The sequence below is a fragment of the Corvus brachyrhynchos genome, unplaced genomic scaffold (genome assembly GCF_000691975.1).
Source record: "Corvus brachyrhynchos isolate BGI_N302 unplaced genomic scaffold, ASM69197v1 scaffold87, whole genome shotgun sequence".
In the NCBI taxonomy this organism is placed as follows: domain Eukaryota; kingdom Metazoa; phylum Chordata; class Aves; order Passeriformes; family Corvidae; genus Corvus; species Corvus brachyrhynchos.
In genome coordinates, this window is record NW_008239767.1 from 3,837,956 (window position 1) to 3,856,593 (window position 18,638).

General features: G+C 38.7%; 1 protein-coding gene across 3 annotated transcripts in view; it reads right to left on the reverse strand.

Annotated features, from left to right (window-relative positions):
- Positions 1–273: 273 nt before the first annotated feature.
- SNX14 (sorting nexin 14) overlaps positions 274–18,638 on the reverse strand; it is a 47,288-nt gene continuing 28,923 nt past the window's right edge. The window contains exons 17-29 of one of the 3 annotated variants that reach the window (XM_008640229.2): positions 17,032–17,164; positions 16,190–16,391; positions 15,142–15,225; positions 14,905–15,005; positions 14,507–14,618; positions 12,026–12,066; positions 11,740–11,859; positions 7,363–7,486; positions 6,677–6,841; positions 5,527–5,622; positions 4,734–4,825; positions 4,525–4,581; positions 274–1,112 (exon numbers count right to left, since the gene is read on the reverse strand). In XM_008640229.2, coding sequence (XP_008638451.1) covers positions 1,074–1,112; positions 4,525–4,581; positions 4,734–4,825; positions 5,527–5,622; positions 6,677–6,841; positions 7,363–7,486; positions 11,740–11,859; positions 12,026–12,066; positions 14,507–14,618; positions 14,905–15,005; positions 15,142–15,225; positions 16,190–16,391; positions 17,032–17,164 — 1,366 coding nt within the window. In that variant the 3' untranslated portion in view covers positions 274–1,073. The remainder of the gene's footprint in view (positions 1,113–4,524; positions 4,582–4,733; positions 4,826–5,526; positions 5,623–6,676; positions 6,842–7,362; positions 7,487–11,739; positions 11,860–12,025; positions 12,067–14,506; positions 14,619–14,904; positions 15,006–15,141; positions 15,226–16,189; positions 16,392–17,031; positions 17,165–18,638) is intronic. The other 2 variants (XM_017742829.1, XM_017742827.1) reach the window with 2 other exon arrangements.

Genomic DNA, 18,638 nt, shown 5'->3' on the forward strand with positions numbered 1-18,638 from the left:
CCAATTTTTAGAGTTGCAACAACTCCTTTGGCAGAGCCAGAAAGGAGAGAAATAACACTTTTACCTTCCTTTGACAAACAGAAGGGAAAGGTTTGCAATAGTAACACAGACAAATAACACAAATTATACTGACAAAGAACACCAGTGCTACATTAGATCGGTTGGTCTGTAAAAAAGGAGAAAATGTGTGTTTGAAAAGAAAAATTGAGGAATGCCTATTAAAGTATCTCTGTATTCTGTGAGTAAAACTTGTTAAAAATCCACACATGAATGTCCTTTTCAAAATCTCTTTTATAAAGGCTGGGCCAACAAATTAAGATTTACAGAGAAAAATCTTCCACACATTTTTATATGAATGAATTTTTATAAAATGCTGTGAATAGACTCACATCCTCTTTTCTAAGCCTGTAAAGAGGATGTCAGAAAAACCCCACAAAGCTAGATAAGAAACTGCAAAAAATAAAGGCTAAGTTAAAAGTCAAAACCACTTTTCACATCTGTTATTATTTTAAGAGGGCTTTAGATTTGGAAGTCAGGTATTAAAAAGACTAAATTACAAATGTGATTTTCCATGCTAACAGAAGGATGAAGGCCAAAGATAGTTCAGAGATTATTTGTATGCAATAGATTCAATCATACACTTTTGTTTAAAAAAAAAAATAAAGATTTGATAAGACATATTTTAAAATAACTTAATGGGAGCATTCTACAGCTTCTTCCAAACAATTTTTGTACATATCCTTTCAGGAAGACATCCAGTAATTGCTCTTCTAGCACAGCATAAATTGGCTGATCACCCAGCTGTCTTTTTTGATGTCATCCTGTACTTTCATACACTGAGAGAGTGTGGTGAAATTAATTTGACTTTTACTGATAACAGCTAAAACAAATTTTAAATAAAATGTACAGATACTTTATTTACCTGCAATAGGTATTAAATTTTATTGTCTTTATTGCATAAAGGTGTTTTTTGAACTTAAATTTTATGTTATTTACAACAAAATATACAAGGCAATGTTAAAATGTCACATGTCCATTACAAGAGTGCACAGCAGATCCTAATGGGTGTCCACTCACATCCAGCTTGACACAGAGCTTGCTTCCTTTGGACCCTGTCAAACAGGAAGAAGGGGAAATTTACTTATTAAGTTCGAAAACACATATTTACATAGAAATGACTGAACTGAGCTGCAATGATTAATGGTGTCTGGAAACATCCACTTGAAACCAGAGTTAAGAGAAAGGAAGGCTACTGGGTTTTAACACTATTTCTCAAAATAGGTTGTTTCTTTTTTCTCTAAAAGTTCTCACCTCCCCCATTCCTAACTGCTAAATACAGTTTTCTTAACACAGCAATTTTCTGCTCTGGAAATGGTACTCCAGAGATATTTTTTCAATTGGATTTCTTTCCTTCCTCTGCTAGGAATGCTTCTTCCCTTTCAGCTGTCCCTTCTCCTTGTATCCTGTCTACAGACTCCCAAGGATCTGGCTGTACACTATCATCTCAGAGGAGTTTTTCAGCTCTTGGAGCTTGATGCTGCCATCAAACACAGCACACATCAAGTGATCCAGCGTATATCCGCACTGATATGTATGGCAGGAAATACCTTCAAGATCTCAAGAGTGGGAAGCAGACAGACATCCTCACTAAGGAAAATCTTCCCATTTCTCCCATCATTGTTTCCCCTGCCAAAGGAGCAGTGCTCAAAACAAAACTTCTGGGATGCTCAGTTTCCCCTTTAAAAGCTGACTGGCCTGAAATGTTTTCCTATTCTTCACCATAACTACAAAAGTATTTTGGTATGAAGCAACTCAAAAAGGACCAGTCTCTGCTGAACAAAGAGAACAGGCATTGGGTTGATTCCCCCAGTACAATGAACAGCTAAGTAAGAACCAGTCATTACTTTTAAACTTCCCCCCTGCAGTTGTTAGGAAGAAACAATTCCTGTTCCAAGTGCCTTCACAATCTGTTTGCAGTGATTTTGGGAAAATGTTTTTAGGGCTCTGGATGAAAACCACTGCCATCCCTCCACCCATACCCTCTCCACCTTGCATTTCCCCTCTCAGTCCTGGTACACTGACAACCAGGTCCCACTGCCGAACATCACAGATGGAGCACTTTGTTCTGTATTGCCCTCAGTACATCCAAAATAAGGAAATAGCTCAAGTTCCCAGTTGAAGTATTTATCTTCCTTTCCCGTACTGAAATCTAGGCTGGAGATTCTCTTGCTCTGTCCCCATCAGCTTCAGTCACAGGGGACAGGGGGAGCCCACCCCTCACCTATGCCATTTCACCAGGAGCAAAGGTAGCACTAGAGGTTCCTCCTCAGCAAGTGGTTATGAAACAGTGCAGAGCAGCTGGGCAGTGTCATGGTTACACAGGCAAAAAGAATGGCTTACGAAGCAGAAAACATGATACTGATTTACATTAATCTTCCCTTGATTTGTTTTTGAAGAAAAAATATTTTATGCCATTAAATATGCAGAGTTATGAAATCACAAAATGGTTGGGGTTGGAAGGTGCCTCCAGAGGTCACCTGGTCTAGACCTCAAGTAGAGCTGCCTAGAGATGCTCAGGATCATGTCCAGACAGCTTTTAAGTATCTCCAAGGATGAGCACTCCACAGCATCCCTGGGCAACCTGTGACAGTGCTTGGTCACCCTCACAGTGAGAAGGTGTTTCTTGATGTTCAGAAGGAACCCCTGGTGTTTCAGTTTGTGCCTGTTGCCTCTGGTCCTGTTAGTGGGCACCCCTGGTTCTGCCCTCTTTGCACCATCCCGTCAGGTGTTTACACAGATCAGTAAGACACTCTGAGCCTTCTCTTCCCCAGGCTGAACAGTCCTGCTCTCTAGCCTCTTCTCATAGGAGATATGCTCCAGTTCCTTCATCATCCCTATGGCTCTCCACTGGATTCAGTCCCTTATGTCCACATCTCTCTTGTACTGGGGAGGCCAGATCTGGACTCAGCACTTCAGGTGTAGCCTCACCAATGCTGAGCAAAGAGGCAGCATCACGTCCCTTGACCTGCTGGCAACACTGCTCCTATTGCAGCCCAGGATACCATCAGCCTTTTATTCAACTTTGTCTCTTTCCATCTGGCTGGTGCCCAGCCCATCCTGGCACCTGGGGCTGCTCTTCCCCAGGAGGAGGAGTTTGCACTTCCCTTTGTTGGTGGTCACGAGGTTCCTGCCAGCCCATTTCTCCAGCCTGTTTAGGTCCCTTTGGAAACCAGCATGGCTCTCTTGGTGTATCAGCCACTCCTCCCAGTTCTGTGTCATTATCAGGCTTTTCACTCTGTCCCATCATCCAGATCATTAATGAAAATGTTAAACAGGACTGGAGCCACAACTGACCCCCCTTGGATAACTCCTTAGTGGCCTGCCTCCAACTAGACTTCATTCCATTGATCACCAGCCTCTGGGCCTGACTGGTGCTTTAAAGACTATTTAAATGCCATTCATTTTTTTCCATAATGAACTGAAGAAAAGACCAGTGTTCCAATACATATATACAATTAGCTGCTGACATACAAAACCAGTTCAGCAGAGTAAAACAGCAAGGCTAAGTCAGGTCTTTTCTTCTGCACTCAAGTTCCCAGGCTACTTCCTTGTTCCCGTGGTCAGCTGGGTCTTCTTTTGCCTGTTTTTAGATGTCTGAGCACTGGCTTGAGGAGGGCAGCTACAGAGCTGAAGCACAAAGTAGGTCAGACTTGCTGAGCCAGCCTCATTTCACTGAAAACAATGGAAGTGTCCTGGCTTGTTCCAATATCTTGTATTTGTTTCTGTTTGCCATGCAAAACAAATCACTGCTGGCACTCTGCAGTTCTCAGGCATAGGGGTCATGCAATGAACATTTATTGTTAAGTGAGGGGTTTTTTAACGTTTGGGGTTTTGTTTTTCTACTAGCTAACTAGCAAGTATCTCCTGCTTACCATGAAGACCAAACTAAAATTACTATGTAAAAATATGTGAAGGCTTGATATACATAAGTACAAATATCAGATGGATCCCAAATCTAATGATACACATTTATATAGCAATTTCTGTTGTGCAAATGCCTTCTCCTTTATCTGGATAGCTGAAGTTAACATTGCAGTGACCAAATTAGAGGTAAGAAATCCTCCTGCCAGATATTCTCAAGAAAAATGCTGCAGCTTGACCTGAGCTTTGCATGCAGAATTCCCTTCCTAAATTGGGAATTGCATAAAATAGAGTGGTGACAAATCAATCAAAGAGAAAGGAACAGAGATCCCGACTGCTGGTTGGTCTGTCCAAGGCTGCCGAAAGGCAGCTCGGACTTGCAGCATGCTAAACAAATGGGCCTGAGCTGATTTGGAAAGAGCTAATTAACCAAAATGTCAGTACTCCAGATTCCAATTATTTCAGCATATTGGAAAAATATATATTTTCCCCAAAATTTAGAATTAATACTAGTAATAGAGAACAACAGCAAAAATACACCAGTGACTAGACTCAGCAGCAGCTTGAAGAGTTCTGCAGTTCTTGAACAGAGTTAGCACATACCTTACTCAGCTCTGGAAAGAGTTCTTGAATCCCAATGTCCAGCAGAACATAAGTTAACTAAAAGAAAATACAGAAAATTAAGGACACTCCAAGGCAAAACTACTGCTTTTTATTCTTAATTCTGAGCAACAGCTCACTCCTCTGCTATACCAAACATTCACTTCAGGAAATCCTGTGCCAAAAGGAAGGTTTGTCACGTTATGAGTTACCTGTTTGTTGAGCACTGGTTGCTGCAGTCCATCAAACAGAAGCCTGATGCCTTCGTATTTAGCCTCTTCCCCAATGCACTTGCCTATTAAATCTAGACCAAATTCCAAATACAAATACACAAGTCATGAGGAAGCACTGCAAAGCAGCTTTATGATGCAGTTATAGAACTCCAGTAATTAACAAGAAAAAAAAACTGTTTAAATTAAAGAAAGAGTTCTAATTTTTTTCTGTCTCAAATGGTAAATGGAAAAACAAACACACTTTTGGTTCATCCTTTTCTCTTCCCTTTCCTTCAGGGCTCCACACCTAAGTAATTACTACACTTTTTATAGTATCAATATATTGTTCTAATGCACTGTTTAATAAAACACAAGCTAATTTTTTTAAATTACTTTCAATTACATGAGCCCCTCTTTCCTAGTTTATACAGTGCAAGGAGAGCTCAGATGTACCTTCCAGCTTCATGACATGTCTTTTTTAATCCAATTTTCAGCTGGATAAAATACAAGCCATAGGAACATTCAAAAGAGAAAAAATTATGCCATTAAGTATATTAGCAAAGCTCTTGACTTCCATCACCATGTCTTTATTAATCACTATGCTACAACCTTAGTCAGCAACACTGAAGTGACAAAACTGAACTGCTGGGTTTTTACACCTGGTATTCCAGTCAACTCAAATCTCAGCAGCCCAAGCATTATTTGATTTGGTAAGATAATTTGACTATACTTGGGTTAAATATCTGCTTGAACAATTAACCACACTCATACAGGCAGCCATGGAAAACAGAACCTGGAATGTATCTCATCATTTCTTCAAAAGTCTGCTTTGCTCGTTTCTGTTTATCCTGGAGAGAGCGAGGCTCGGTGTTCTCACAGAACACTGCATCTGCAGTGAAGACACATTGGAAAAAAAAACATCTTTAGGCAGCTACATATCACTGACACAGAAATGTGGTTTGGATTGTGGCTCAAAACTGAACTTCTTCTCTGTATTATGTTGATCAGAAGGGAATTCTAGCCTTGTCAGATCATACTTTTTGCTTACATTAGCCTGACCAAATCCAGAATACCCCACCTGTTTGAAGGACAATCTTTTCACATTTTTCTTTCCAACCTTTTCAAAGTTTAAAGCATTCTCTTCTAAGTTTGGATCAATTCTACTTTAGGTTAGTTACGATCTCCTTACTCACAATTTCCCTTATGCTTTCAAAACTACAAGCAGTACTTACACCTTGTGCTAAAACACTGTCTGGAACTGTCAAAAACTTCAAATTTACCTATGAATGAGAAAGCAAAAATTGCTATTCATCAGAAATAACAGGTGCTCAGTTTTGGTTTTAGGCTCTGCAAGTCTTACTGCACTCTTTTTTTGCCTTTCACAAGCTTCATTTTTGGTTTGGTAAGGACAGAGCTGTCTTGACTCCAGAGTTTTTGGCCAGATGCATTGTTTGGATCAGACTGCAGTCAGATAATACTCTACAATTGTGAAGTAATTAAAAATTTTTTTCAGTCTCTCACCCCTTCCCTTATTTGAAGGTCAGGAACACTCAAGTCCTCTCAAGAGCCCACCACAACAAAGGGAGCCAAAAAATTAACAATAAAAGGCTGATGTAGCACACAAGTGAAGTAACTTAAAGACTTCATAAAACATTTGCGTTGATACACTAAACCACCTCTATTCTGTTTTTCTTGTTCTCCTTGCACACCTCATCAAATTACTGTTCATAATACTTTGTTTTTCTGTAACCATCACTGACAAACAGGTGACTCAACAGCTTTCCACAACAAGCTTTGAAGTTAGTCCAAGCCCACTTGATTTTTAATACTCCACCAGTGTTAGTCAAGCATTCCAAGGTTTAGCACTCAGAAACTTCACAGAAGGGATTTCAAACACCAGACTAAAGCAGTATTTTTTCATCAAAGATGTAACTATTACTAACCTCTCAGCAGTGTTATCAGAGAAACCAACCGGTGCTCCTCAAATAGCTGTTCTAACTTGTTATGCAAGTAATAGTCTGTGTACAGTTCCAATGTATTTTTGAAGAGAATTCTTCCTCCCATCAAGAGATGATGCAGCCAGTCAGGAATGCGGAAAACTACCCTACCTGCAAAGTCACAGCAACATCTGTGAGTAGTAACATTTATCATGAATATTAGGAGAACCTCATATAAGAATCATTTATCCAAAAGAAAATTAAAAAAAAAGATTGCAAGCAAGAAGAGTATTTCAGTTTTGTTAGTGCAGCACTGAAAATACTGGTATTCTCCACAGTGCTTATCAAATACTTCCTTTAGCTATTTCTATTAAGGTAACAATTCCAGTTCCCAGAGTCTACAAGCAGCCTAGGCAGACCTGAGAAAAGGGACAGGACCTACTCTCATAAGCTAGTAAGAGGTGCAGAAAGGAGGAGACATAACAAAGCAACTAAGCAATGATGAATGATAAATGACATTTTAGCACCACAATAAAGTCTTCTACAGAATGACCGTGTTACTAAGATGTATATTAGCTTGAAAGTGCTGAGTTATAGATCAGTGCTACAATAGAATTTCATTTCTTACCAGAGACTGTGAACTTCATGTTTGGCATGAAGTATATGAATAATTAAGAGAAATCACTTCTTACCAACATACATTAAGTAGTCATAGACTCCTTCTACAGTCATCATTTCCATGAAGTAGTTCTGATTTTGTCGTCTTTCTGTATTCTCAGACCGGTTTGCATTATTCTTGAATAAATCATTAAAAAGCTAAAAGCAGAAACATAAGACTGAAATCATTGCATTCAAAAGCAGAAGGATAGCCACCAGTTCTTTGGGTTGGTTTCTTTTTACAGAAGTAGCTTTTTTCCAGAGCTTCTAAAGAACTGATCAGGGGCGTTGATTTGTTTCATTGTTTCTGGTTTCGTTTTTTCAAATTCTTCACTTTCCAGTAAAGAGCACATCACATGTTGCCAAGATACACAACAACCAAAACACCTGGGTTCAGAACAAATCAGCACTGAGACATTAATTCATGAGCCTTTTTGCTCCTACTACCTTCTTCCAACCTAAACAATTACATGATTGTATGCATCTAGACTTTTACCACAGGCTCTGATTTCCTTGATGCACCCTGTTCTGAAAATGAGGGATTAAAAGGATATGGAGTTTGTCTGCCTTAAATCACAAGGGAAGCCTATAAGATTAAAGTATTCCTAAAGGTTCCTGTTGGAACTTTTGAAATAAATTTTGAAATGTATTTTGAAATAAATACAACCGTTTCTGGACAAAATATACAGGTTTTTTACATAAAGAAGTATCTTTTTCCCTTGCCAGCTTAATTATTTATAGTAAAACTTCATGACTCTTTGTAAGTTACTAACATTTGGGTTTCTTTCCATTTATCAATTATATTCCTTTAGCCTTCTGTTTTCCTGTGTCATCACCTTCCTCCCTGATCCCTCTATTTCCTTGCCTTTGGTTCTTTCTGAAAAGATACTCCAATTCTTTCAAAACCCCAAGAGACTCTTCCCTGCACACCAAAAAAGGGGTCCCAAGCCACCTAGGCAGTAGTCTGAGCCTCCCCTGCCCCTGAGTCTGTGAATCCCAGCAGAGGGAAAGGAAGATCTCTAAATTCTGATGCTCTCCATGTTTAGTACCTAGCAATCCCCGCTAACAGTTTATTTTAAATTAACTTACCCCCAAAATAGTTAATCTAGATATAAAATAGGATTTATACAAAATACACTGTATTATGAAATGAAAGTTCAAAAGTTTATGACAAGGTTCTAAAAAAATCCTAGAACTAGAAGCAAATGCAACATAATCATAGAATTGCCTAGGCTGAGGTGATTGCCACTCACAGAAGGTTTTTTTTACCACTAATTAAAATTAGTTCCAAGGAACAGGAAGTAATTTGCTTATATGTGGTTCACTTTCTGTACAGCAATTCTCCCCAAAATAAATAAAGCCCTAAGACACGCAAATCACAACTATCTCTGAATCATGCAAGTCTCTAAACAGAATGCTCTGCATCCTTAGGAAAAGTTACATCAGGACATCTGGCAAGAGTCATGTTTTTGACCTGTACTCCTTCAGGCCCTCTCTTTTTTTAAGTGTTGAGCTGCTGGTATTACCTTCACAAGGTTCACTCAAACTAAACAACAGCAAGTTATTACATAAATTACATAAAAGGGCAAATATAGTTAATGCACTGGTGGGTGACTGGCATCCGGGAATGTAACAAACCTAAAAAGAACACATAATTATTCACACCTACTGTATGGAAGCGTCCCTGGTATGTTGTTCTAGAAACCCTGTATAAGCTGAAGTCTACATCCTCCTTAATACTGAAACCAGAACAGCAGGAAAAACCTTAGCTGCAGTATTGTATCTTAAACAAGAGCCTTCTTTATTTTTTAGATACACCCCACGACCTGACAAAGGTGATACACACTGAGCCAACTTAAAGCAGCCCATTGTGCCATGCAGACATAGGTTCAGAGGAGTGCCTGGAGGCCAAACTAAATCATTAACAGCAATCTGGTAGGTAACCTATAAAAAAATCAAACATGAAGGCCAGCTTAGGGCAAAGCTTTTTGACTTTTTACTTTCACCCCAAACCAGAAGCAGCATCTTCTGAATGCTGTATGTACCACCATACAGGGACAATCTGTGTTGCACCTTAAACAGTAACGGTTCCTCGATCAGAGTCACACTTTGAAAGCATTTCAGAATGCAATCTACAATGCACTGCAGCAGCTGTAATACGAAGTGGCATTACACTTCTACTTCCATGTTTTACACTGTCCAGAACCTTGGCTTAGAAGAAATTCAAGTGAAAAACACTCAACTGGTTATCTAGCACAGAAGTTGAGATTATACTCACAATTCAGGTAAGCACAGGATTTTGTTTTAGATGTTTCTCTGCATGTTAGTATTTGAGATTAACAACACAAACCTCAATGCTATCATTATTTGTATCTAAGATTAAACAGTAACTATGATTGTAACCATGTAAATATTCTTAAAATGTTCACAATGAGGAAATTCCATTAATTGGTGTTGATTAACAATGGGAGTCAAGATCATGAAGTCAGTGAAAGATAAATGGCCTGTATTAAGAAAAAGACCAAAGTAATCCCTTGTACAACAGGCTTTGCTTGGGAAAAGCAAGCAAAGGAAGCGTGAATGCTCACGTTAAGTGCCTCACAGGAAAAAAAAAAAGTCACTCAATGGTGAGTGCATATGCAAACATACACCCAATACATTCCAGCACAGGTGTGAACTGTACAATACCATGACTATGAACAATATCTACAGCCAGAGGCATAAACCTCTCCCCTGTTCTTCCTGCTCACTTAAAAAGTAGAGAGGACTATACCAAAGTGGTAAGAAGAAAGATTGTATGCAGTGTCTGAATCACATCCGTCAGTGTTGGCAACCACATCTTCCTCCAAGTAGCTACTCAAAAACATATATTATGCTGCTGGTGTTCCAAAAGCAGCTTTTATTGCTGTTGGCAGGCCATCACAAGCCAGCAGAACAATGCCTTTATTGGCATATTTTGCAAAGTCTGCATCAGCTGAGAAGTCCTGACCTATTATAGCAAGTCTGACAGAAGTATGTTCAGAAGATGATCAAGCTGCTTACAGACCTTCAGAACAGAAACATGGCCAGAAATCCTGCTAGTGCCCCTAGGAGGGGGAAGCAGAGGTTTTTGTTCACTTGCTTTTTTTTAACCAGGCAGGTTAGTAACTCTTAATCTAGAGGATCTGACACAGGATGAAATCCAATTGCTCCCAGTTATACTAGGGTTGACTACCCACATTCATTGTGCATTTTTAACTAGAAGTCCTTCCACCAATATTTAAAACACACAAACATACACATGCACCAGGCACATTCAAAAGGAAGGAGCATGCAGATCTGTCAGAGCATTAGGCACATTTCTGACTGGGCCTGCTCAGACAGATCTCCAGGCATTTCTTATTCAGCCTGCTGAGGAAGAGGAGCCTGTGTGCACCCTACTCATGGCAGCACAAGCACCAGGGAATGTGCATTGTCATCTCAGCAGAGTCCAATATGTTGAAACTGAAATAAACATACCCATGTCAGAAAAGATACATGAGAACACTGTGGCAATACAAGCATAAGCTGGAAATTGACTACCATTTACCAAAAAATTGAAGAATTCTCTTGCTATGAGATAACATATTCTTCTCACAGATGGGCCCTCAGGAAGAGCTAACCTTCTTTGGTTAAGTCTCTTTGGTTGCCTGCCAGATCTCTGCATAGAGTCCATACAGGCAGCTCACACAGTCCTGGTACAGACATTTGGCATTCACCTCCATCACCAGGAATGATGTGCCTGGCTACTGCACAGCACTTATACAGCACAGAATACCAGAATGGCCTGGGTTGGAAGGGACCTCAAAGACCATCTAGTCCCAAACCCCCTGCCACAGGCAGGGGCACCTTTCACTAGACCAGGTTGCTCAGAGCTTCATCCAATCTGGCATTAAATACTTCCAGAGATGAGGAATCCACAGCCTCTCTGGGTAACCTGTACCAGCAGCTCACCACCCTCACAGTTACATAGTTTTTCCTAACATTTAATCTAAACCTACTCTCAGTTCCATTTCCCTTTGTCTGGTCACTAAATGCTCTTGTAAAAGTCCTGCTCCATCTTTCTTGTAGGCTTCCCTCAGGAACTGGAAGGCTGCACATCTGCACAAAGATGTCACGTCTCACAGCAGAAGTGAAAGTGCAGAACTGAACAGCTCAAGTCTATGCCACACATATCTGGGGAATAGGAAAGTGTGTTATTGCAGTCTACCTTTGGTCTGGCCTTTGGACTGAACACCCTCAGTGCCTGCATTCCTAGACAGCATTTTCCAGCTTGGCTTTATCTCAAATAATTTTAGTTAATGAGTTCTAAGACAGTTCTCTAGTACGAGACAAAGTGTATAGTCAGTTTTCTCCACTTCTGCAAAATAGGAAAGGAAGATGACTTACTGTACCTTCTTGTTATTTTCAGAAGTGGGACTCAAAATGGTAAGTTCAGGCCTGCTTGGTTTAGGCTTGGGAGATTCACAGGAGTTGATAAAATTCATGATGAATGGCTCCAAATGCTGACCTTTCTGAAAAAAAGATATGAGTGACCTGTCACTTGCATAATTATAGGAAAATGAAAACAAAAACAACAACAAAAAAGAATTTTCCAACAAAGTTTTGATTAGCCTATAATTTAGTAATCTCATAAAATTAGCTAATGAAGTTAAGATATTGGCAATCTGAAAGACTTACCTCTTTCATCAGCTTTCCTGGAACAGATTTTATGATTTTACCTACAATTAGAAACAAACAAACAAAAACTTTGTTATCAGTGTCTGATTTGAAAGACATTTTGCTCTGCTAGATTTTATGTACTCATTGTCTGGTAGTTATTTAAAAATAGAATCATTTTTAAAAATCTGGGTCTTTTTTATTTGGCACAAAACCCTATGAAATTAGTCTTGCACATAACCAGCTTGTAACCTAGTGATTACTAGTCTTCAAGAAAAGATACTTAAAAATATACATATTATTATCTGAACACTTTTTAAAAAACCCACAATAAAGTACTGTAGATCTACCTTTTAGCTCTTCTAGACCTTAACCATAAATAGCTCTAGCACTGTAATAGCAGTGCTGCTACAACACCGGTACAGGCAAAATTCCCTGTATGTAAGTTAGTCATAAAATCATAAACACTTATCAAAGAAGGTATCAAGGTAACTCAAATTTTCCTCTTTCTGTGGAAAAATCAGCAAATCTGGAGAGTTTCTGGGGGGAAGCAGCCTCAAAAACCCTGGTGAGTAGAATTTTCTAAATTGGACAGGTTACAACTGTGGCCTTAAAGATCAGCTCTTGTGTCCTGATAAGGCTATCAGGATATGGCACAGTAACTTTGAACGATGAAAAATGAAAGGGTCTAGGACTAGTTTTATTTTTAGCACTACAGTTATAGTAATAGTATTCTTATCTACATGTCATTAAATTTGGAATTTACATGGGAAAGTATGTACAATGATCAAATGACAGTAATAAAAACACTCATCCTCACAAACAGCCCTACTGAAATGCCAAGACTTGTTATAATGCTCATTATGGAAGTGAAGCACAGTCTCAGACAGGAAATGCATTACAGTAAACACTGTAATTATAAGCTTTTTTTAAGGGTACGGTTGGATCTAGAAGGAAGATCTGAAATCAAAACAAAACCTTTTGACTGGAGGCTGAGAACAGAAACCTCATTCAACAACTATAAGGCAGGCTAAGAGAAGGGCTGTCCCAGCAGGACCACGCCGTGACCGGGGGCCGCAGAAATGCAGCGGCGCAGTTCGGACAGCTGAGGCTTTCTGGGAGCACAGCCACAAGTGGCACAAGACATGAAGACAGAATGGCCATGAGGTTCACCTGACCAGCTCAGGCCCACTACTCTGAGACAGCTGCACTGCAGCCAAGTCACACTACAGTCTACACACTGCAGCTTTTTTGATTCATTATTGTAGGAACCCAGAGCGCCAAGAATATTTCTCTGCCTGTTTTTAAGGGTTCTTACCCCCCTGAACAACACTGTTTCAGCTTCAAACCTTGGAAAAAATTACCAGTGTTCAGACAAGAACTAGAAAATACAGTGGTGTGAATTAGGTGATAGACTACTGTGTAAGATTGTCACAGGGTGAAAAATTTAGAGGTTTTGGGCTTCTCTTTGTAGTAAATAGATAAGAGTAAAAAATATCAAAATGGAGGATTGTTGTTCTCTAAACCTTCTTCTCCTTCTTCTCCTACTCCATGTTCTGCAGTAAAAGTAGTTTGGAATGACTGGATAGAGAATTCCACAGTTCCTGCCCATGTTACTGAATAATTGGTAGGAAAGTGAAAATAATGCACGTTTTTAGTAACTATTGGTTAAAATATCTTTAAAAGGCTGTGTAAATCTTGATAATTAGCTCTCACTCCTACTTTTCCTCCTTCTATGCTGTACCTGGGTCACGCTAGTGGCTCTGTTCCTCTGGTAAGACTTAATAAACAACTATCTGGAAGCATTGAAACTAAAAGAGACATCTCAGTTTATCTTTGAAACTCCTTGCAAGGACTTTCAGCAAATTCTCTCCCATCAGGAGGGACTAGATTTACGACACAGTAAAGTGTCACATTATGAACTACTGCCATTAGACATTAGAACTTCTCAACTTCTCAATTTCCATTTGACCTGCCTGTATCACACACACTGATGCCTCAAATTCCATTAAGCAGCTCATGTTAGAGAAGATCTTAACACCATCTAAAACTAGAAATATCAAATATTGTAGTTTTCAGAATAAAATAAGCAGATTTTAATCAATTAAAATCCAAAGGTAGTTTTATAACTGTTTATGCCACCTCATCTGCAAACAATGACAGATGCACCCAGACTTGACTTGTGACAATACCATAAATTTTCTTGAACTATGAGATTTATTAAGAGAAACCTTACCATCTTGCTTGCTGACACAAAAATTCAAAAGCAACCACTTAAACATTTTTTTCCAAAATTTCAAAATGTCTTTTTTTTTCAAGGAAGAAGTATCAGCATGTCTTGCTTGCTATGATTTTAAGGGCTGTGAAGGAGCAGACTTCTTATTTCATACATCCACAAGAGTTATCTATGAATTACTACTGTCATTCAGAGAATCACATAATTCAATCACAGCATCCACAGCATTACTATTTGTCAGCATAAACAAGTAGCATATTACATACCAAGATTCACATCAGGCAACATTTTATCAAGAAACTGAGTTTCTCCTCCATTAGGGGATAGGAAGTCAGCTAAAAGCTGGCTGTTACTTAGTTCTGGATGTTGCAGAAGTTTCTTTGAGACAGAAGGAACAGAAGAAGTATAAGTACTTTAAAACTCATCTTTAAAAATCAGTTTCTGTACAGCAGAAAAATATTCAAAGAGCATTATACTGCCACAGATATTGTCATTTCCAAGAGATTTCTGTTCTCAGTCATGTGAAACTTTAACATTGCCCACTTGAATCCTTTCTCTAACTATAAAGTTACTTGGAAACAAACAAAAAAAACCCAGATATTCTTTTATTAGCTTTATATCATTAGTATTAGAATATTCTTTGCTCCAAATGTTTGTTTGATACCTGGAGATATTCCTGAAACTCCTCTCTCTTGGATTTTAAGAACTCATAGTTCTTGGGGCCAATGATTCTCTTTGAGGGAAGCTGAGCATCAGGAAATGTACCTAATAAAGATATCAAGGAGATTAAATTATTCTTGTAATGCAGTAAACACTGATTGTACTATTTTAAATTTCAGCTAAGTAACGAATGATAATCAGAGCAGGGGGAAAATGGCTTTCCAAATGGTGGAGAACATACCATGAAATTCCGTAAGCTTTGATTCAAGCACGTAAAATTCAAGATACCTCCTGTAGACGGACCAGTGTTCAGGTTCATGTCCAACTGGAGAAGAAAAAAAAGTTAAAAATAAACCAGGTTTTATGCCACCTGAGAGACAAATTAGCAACAGCAAAAATATGCTGGATTATATAAGAAAAACCTCAATGACATTAGCCCCCCCCCATTGTAGTAACATAAACTTTATGGTACTTTTAGCGTTACAGTAAAATGCATAACTGGTAGATAGATATGGTACTAGCAAGGAAATTATCACCTCATTTATGGGATCCCTACAATCCCAACAATGGACTGCTCCTTAACTTCAACATTTATGATGGCTGGCTATTATGAGATCTATTTTCCAACTTTTAACCAAATGACTTACAGAAATAGTACTTGTTGAATATAGTCCTCTGCATCATCAGCTTGAATGCTGATCATTCTTAATCCTATCACTGCACATATCACTAAATGCCTCTTAAACACTTTCTGCTCATTGTGGAAGTATTACTCTCACTACTAACGCAAATCCACGCAGACTTAGGATGATGCTGTTTTCCCCCACTCCATTTGGATGTATTGCTACCTAGATACTGATAAACTAACGGCAAGCCATGATGGTTTCCAGTAAACAAAACATTTTCATTTCCTAAGAACTCATTTTAAGGTTATACAAAAACTTATTTGTTGTTCATTATTCCAAAGTTCAGAGTTGTTAAAAAAAATAATATGCCAGGTGTTTATTAATATGAATTTTAAGTAAGTATTTTTGGAAAGAGAACATTTCAAACTTTGCCATGAAGTCTAAATAGAACTGATTCATGCTGAGGAGTCAGTTCTCAACCTGCAAATGCTAAATGTGATCATTTATCTCTCAAACTCATTTCCTCAGAACTTTCAAGCCATTATTTTGAAATCAGAAGAATGCATATACAAAACACACTGCAAGAGCCATCAGAATACAGCACACTAAAATACTCTGGGTTCACTTTCAAATGATGCTTTATTTATCCCCAACATAGCATACCTGCCCTTCTATCATTTCTCTCTACATCAATGCAGAATACAGGAATTCTCTCCTTTCTGTCTTTTCTTTCCAAGGAGGGATCATCAAAAAAATCTACATATGGGATGCTGATTTTCCATGCCGCAAGGTTGCGGGGTGTATTTGGGGTGGTAACAGCCTCCTCAGGAGAATCATCTTCCATTACCATAACACCTTCTTCAATCTGTAAGGATTCAAACACAGATCTCCAGTTCTGTTTTAATTGGTACAGTCTACCTCCGCTTCTAACCAACTCCCTCCTCTTCCCTTTTTAAAATTTTCCATTTGTCTCCCAGCTGTACTTCAGGTAACAGTATCCCACACAGTAAGTTCTACCATTGGCTCTATTCCTGGCTGTTTAGCATGGAAGAAAAACATTAACTGAGGGAGACACCCAAGACAAATGAGAAAGGACTGTTGGCTCCTGATCTACAGAGAAAATGCTGCACCACAGACCAACTAGACAGCAATTTCTCCACTACATTATTTATGGTTTTAAGGTCTTGTGGCAGGCTGCAGATGAAGAGCCACGCATGCTTTACTACCCAGAATTACAGAACAAGTCATTGCTTACAAAAATACCTGACGCTGCTACTTTTGGTACTTCTCCATACTAAAGCAATAAGCTCAGAAGCACATGAACTGGGGATGTTCCCTTGGCACATGAATGAATACAGGGAAGATAAGGCAACTTAATCAGAAGCCAACACATGAAGACTGTGCAGTCAAGACAGAAGAAATGTAACATTTTCAACGGGGCAAAGGAGAAAAGAAAAATCCAAGCGCAACAAAGACATCTAGTAAAATTTAATGGTTTTACTCACAAAGTCATCTTCTCCTTCATTTAAGTTATAGTTAGGCAACATAGCTCCTTCCATTGCAGAACTCTTGAATACACCTTTTATTTTGTTCCCTATTTTGCTGATTCCAAATGATTCTCCTCTCTTCTGTGTGGTCCTAGGATTACAGAAGCCACAGTTCACAACACAAGGCATATTATTACACAGCTGCTCATTAGGCTGTTGCACACCACTTGCAGATAAGAGAAACAACTCTATAAACAGGTAGACAATATATTTACAGTTCCACTTAATTAAAATTCATTTATGGTAAATCTGTTCTCTGATCAATCAGCAAAACTTCTTCAATACACTTTTAAGAGACACGGGATTCCCAAATGCTTAACCACAAGTAAACTCTTACAATAGTATCCTAGTAATTCATGACACAGAATAAACAATTAGCTAGGTAAAACAACTTTGTTTTGACAGCAGAAACTGTGGAATTGCTACAGGCAGGCACATCAAGTAGGTCATTAACTTTGTCCTTTTCCATGCACTCGCATTTAAATATTTATCTTTCTGCCAAGCGTAGATGCATTTTTTAAAGGAACTTTACAAGCACATATCATTCAAGATAGAGCTCAGTTTTTAAGCAGTAGAGACAGACAAAAGGAATGTGCAAGGAGCAAGACTGAGGATGAGAGAAAACAGATGCAACTAAAGAACCTTGGCTTGAAGAGCCAGTCCGACTGAAAGATGAAGAGTTTTTAAAGTCTTGCCACTTATGACAAAGCATCCAAAAACCAACAAACCAGGTATGGGGAAAAAAAAGATACTTGGGCAGTAAGCACACCCCTTACTGAAGGAACAGATTTTTTTATTATTCTTATGCCCTTACACAAGTCCTGACACTGATGATTATTTCTTGCATAGAAGTGCTAGTAACTTTGGAAAGAAAAATGTTTCTGCTGAAATCAGCCTGAGGTTACTTATGGTAATTCAATATACACAGTTGAGAGACAAGTTAAAAATCAATACAGTGAACTGCAGAATCAAACATTCAAAACAAATTTATAGACTGATATTAGAGGACAAAAAAATCCTGTTTCTTTTCCTTTAAAACAAGAAACTATTGACTACTGGAAGGGAGTACAAAGAGAACAGCAGCAATCAGCAGGTAAAGCATTTTCATCACCCATAAAACCATGCAGACAACATCAACTGCTGACTCCAAACATGCATCTGCATGTTACTAATAAGCTTCCTGTTTATAATTTTACACAGACTGTGTACATGACTAAAGCTGCGTAAATAACCCACTGCTTTTCCAAATCTTTTGCTTTTTCTATCTCATATAATCATCAGCTCCAAAGCAGACTGGCACCATCTACCCTAATTATCTCGTCTATGCAAAGACAAGGTTGCTTGGCTGCTTGCAGTCTAAATCCTTATTTGAACATTTTACTCCATTCCTGAACAACTTCTACTACACGTTATTGTGCTGAACTGAGCTGTTTCACATTGGGGACCTACCAGAATCTTGTACAAGTGCTTCAGCACTGGGCTAGAAAACAAACCTCAATCAGACAAAACTAGCTTTTCTGGAATATTTCAGACCTCTGGCTTGACCTTGAAGGAAGTTCTCATCA